The following is a 2,480-nucleotide window of genomic DNA, read 5'->3' as shown; positions in this document are numbered from 1 at the left end:
GCTAGTTTTTCTCTGAAATTTAAGGTAGCTGATTTTTTTGTGACATCAAACTAGTTAATTATGTTGCCTATGCCTCTTCCCCAAGAAAAGGCTATCTCCCTCCGGCGCCGCCACCGGTCCGTCTCGTCTCCGGTGGCTTTAGGGCCATGGCGACGCGGTGGATCCCGATCCTTGTCGGTGGAGGGCTCCGTCTTTAGATGTTCCTTCGAGTTTTGGTAGGGTTTGTGTCCTACCCAGGATAACGAGATGGCGGCGGCTCACTAAAGATGGGATAAGGTTCTTCCCGTCTAGTCCCCATTCCAGTGGTGCGTCTAGCATCATCGGTGGGCGTGTGGAGGTGTGTCTCTGGCGGATCTGTCGTTGGTGGATTTGCTCGAATCTTATCGTAGTTTGTCTACGTTCATGTGTCTTCAAGTTGGATCCTTCCAATCTACGCTACTCTACAATGGCAGCAGTTGCTGTTCTAGTGAATAGATTGTGAGTTTTTCCGCCAAAAAACTAGTTAATTATGTTTCTATGAGAGAGAGAGAACCGTTCTCACCTCTCAAACCCTGGAGAGGAAATTTTCTGGATGCACCGCGCTGCCATCTCTTGTCCGGTGGTAGGTCGCCACGACCTCCACTGCTGATATGGGAGTGTGGGAAAGCCTTGATCTACCATATGGATCTCTAGTATTCCACTCTTTGATGCTTTTACTAGGATTGCGCGGCAGCGCCGTCGGTGTGGCGAATAAAGTTTCCTCGAGCCTCCCCATCTCGACAATGTCAGCTGCGATGGTTTGATGGCTCGTTGTCGTAAATTATTGTTGACCTATCTATCTGGCTAGGTGAGGTCTGTTGATTTTGCTAGCATGGCAGTAACGGCTGCTTCCCTTTGCTGTTTGGCGTGGCAGTGACCATCTCGGCTCATAAAGCAGCGTTGCCGTAGATTTTCGTTTAGTACATGAAAAAGCAGCTATGTATCACGGTTTACAACCTGTTCAGCTATTAACTTGAACAAGTCCGGGCATCAAATAATATGGTGTACGATACGTATAGACTTACGGTGCTGGCATGCACGTGGTTTTGGATCGATCTTACCATCCCACTTGAACTTGATCATTTATTTTTCTATGAGAGAGAGAGATTTTTTTATTCTGTTGAAGAGATAGACATTGCTTTAATTACGGGAGGACATGTCAGATCTACACCGTAACAACTCGGTTCCACCAGATGAACAGTTCTTAATTTATAATTAACACGGTAATTTCCGGGAAGTGCCTAATTAGTATAGGTATAGATAGATAGATAGATAGATAGATAGATGCATGCATGCATGCATGGTTATTTGACCGTAAGACAAAATTGTAATCATGCATGCAAGTAGCATAAACGGACACAGATGTAATTAGTCCAGGCATTCAGTGGTGGTGTAGGCTTAATTACCTTGACAAGATGATCCTTGGTGCCGGCATGAACGTGGTTTGGATTTTTGCCATCTGCTAGTACAATACCCTCCAACTCCAAATTCAACTACCGAAACTTCCAGGTTGCTGTCTCCTCTGCTCTAATGTCAACTATTCAAGCCTGGAGCTAGATGTGTTCATCAGTGGATGCTAGCATGCATGTGTTTTAGAACTATTGACCCAACCGGATGCGGTCACGATTAGAAGTCAGTCATCTCGTTTACTTTTACCTGCACCAATTAAGGCACTAATTATTCTAAGCCTCCACCTACAGTTGAGACATGACTTCGTCAACAACTCCACCAACACCCCCAACATGCATGGCTGGAAGCACCACTATAAATATCCATTGATATTTCGCTTAGAACTCATCTCATCTTGCACGAGTACACACTTCCATAAAACACACACAATGGTAGGCACAAAGCTAGTAGCCCTCGGCTATGTTGTCCTCTTGAGCATTGGACTGGCCAATGCTGCAAGGGTGGTTAGATTCGACAGTGGAAGCGCCACGGGAACGGGAGCGGGAGGAGGAGAGGGTGGGGGAACTGTGAGTGGTGGTGGCTCGGGTGCTGGGAGTGGAACTGGGTCTGGCGTGAGTTCTAGTAGTGGTAGCCATGCAAGCGGTGGAGGTGGAGGTGGCGGCGGAGGCGGTGGCCAAAATGGTGGAACTGGATATGGTAGCGGGTCCGGCTCTGGCTCTGGTTCCAGTCAATATAGTCAAGGATCTTCATATCCTTATGGTGGTGGCTATGGTGGATATACTAGCGCTGGCGGTGCCGGTGGTGGCGGTGGTGGAGGGAAAGCTAGTGGTTATCAAGGATCTAGTGGATATGGGGCTGGTAGTGGCACTGGTTCTGGCTCAGCTACAGCTACTAACAATTGGTATAGACAAGGTAGTACAAATGCAGATGCTGGTGGAAACGGTGGTGGCAATGGAGGAGGAAGAAATGGTGGGAGTGGTGCAGGCAAAGGTGCTGGATCTGGGTATGGCAATGCCAACCCCTAATCCCCTTCATGTGAGGAATCTAAAAAA

The 2,480-nt window shown here is 47.7% G+C and overlaps 1 protein-coding gene across 1 annotated transcript; it reads left to right on the top strand.

Annotated features, from left to right (window-relative positions):
• Positions 1–1,833: 1,833 nt before the first annotated feature.
• LOC119344912 (putative glycine-rich cell wall structural protein 1) lies at positions 1,834–2,474 on the top strand. Its single transcript, XM_037615200.1, has one exon. It carries the CDS (start codon positions 1,857–1,859, stop codon positions 2,451–2,453), a length of 597 nt encoding a protein of 198 aa, XP_037471097.1. The 5' UTR covers positions 1,834–1,856; the 3' UTR covers positions 2,454–2,474.
• The last annotated feature ends 6 nt before the right edge of the window (positions 2,475–2,480 follow it).

The sequence above is a fragment of the Triticum dicoccoides genome, unplaced genomic scaffold (genome assembly GCF_002162155.2).
Source record: "Triticum dicoccoides isolate Atlit2015 ecotype Zavitan unplaced genomic scaffold, WEW_v2.0 scaffold192384, whole genome shotgun sequence".
NCBI classification, from domain to species: domain Eukaryota; kingdom Viridiplantae; phylum Streptophyta; class Magnoliopsida; order Poales; family Poaceae; genus Triticum; species Triticum dicoccoides.
This window is presented reverse-complemented; position numbering and strand designations above follow the sequence as displayed.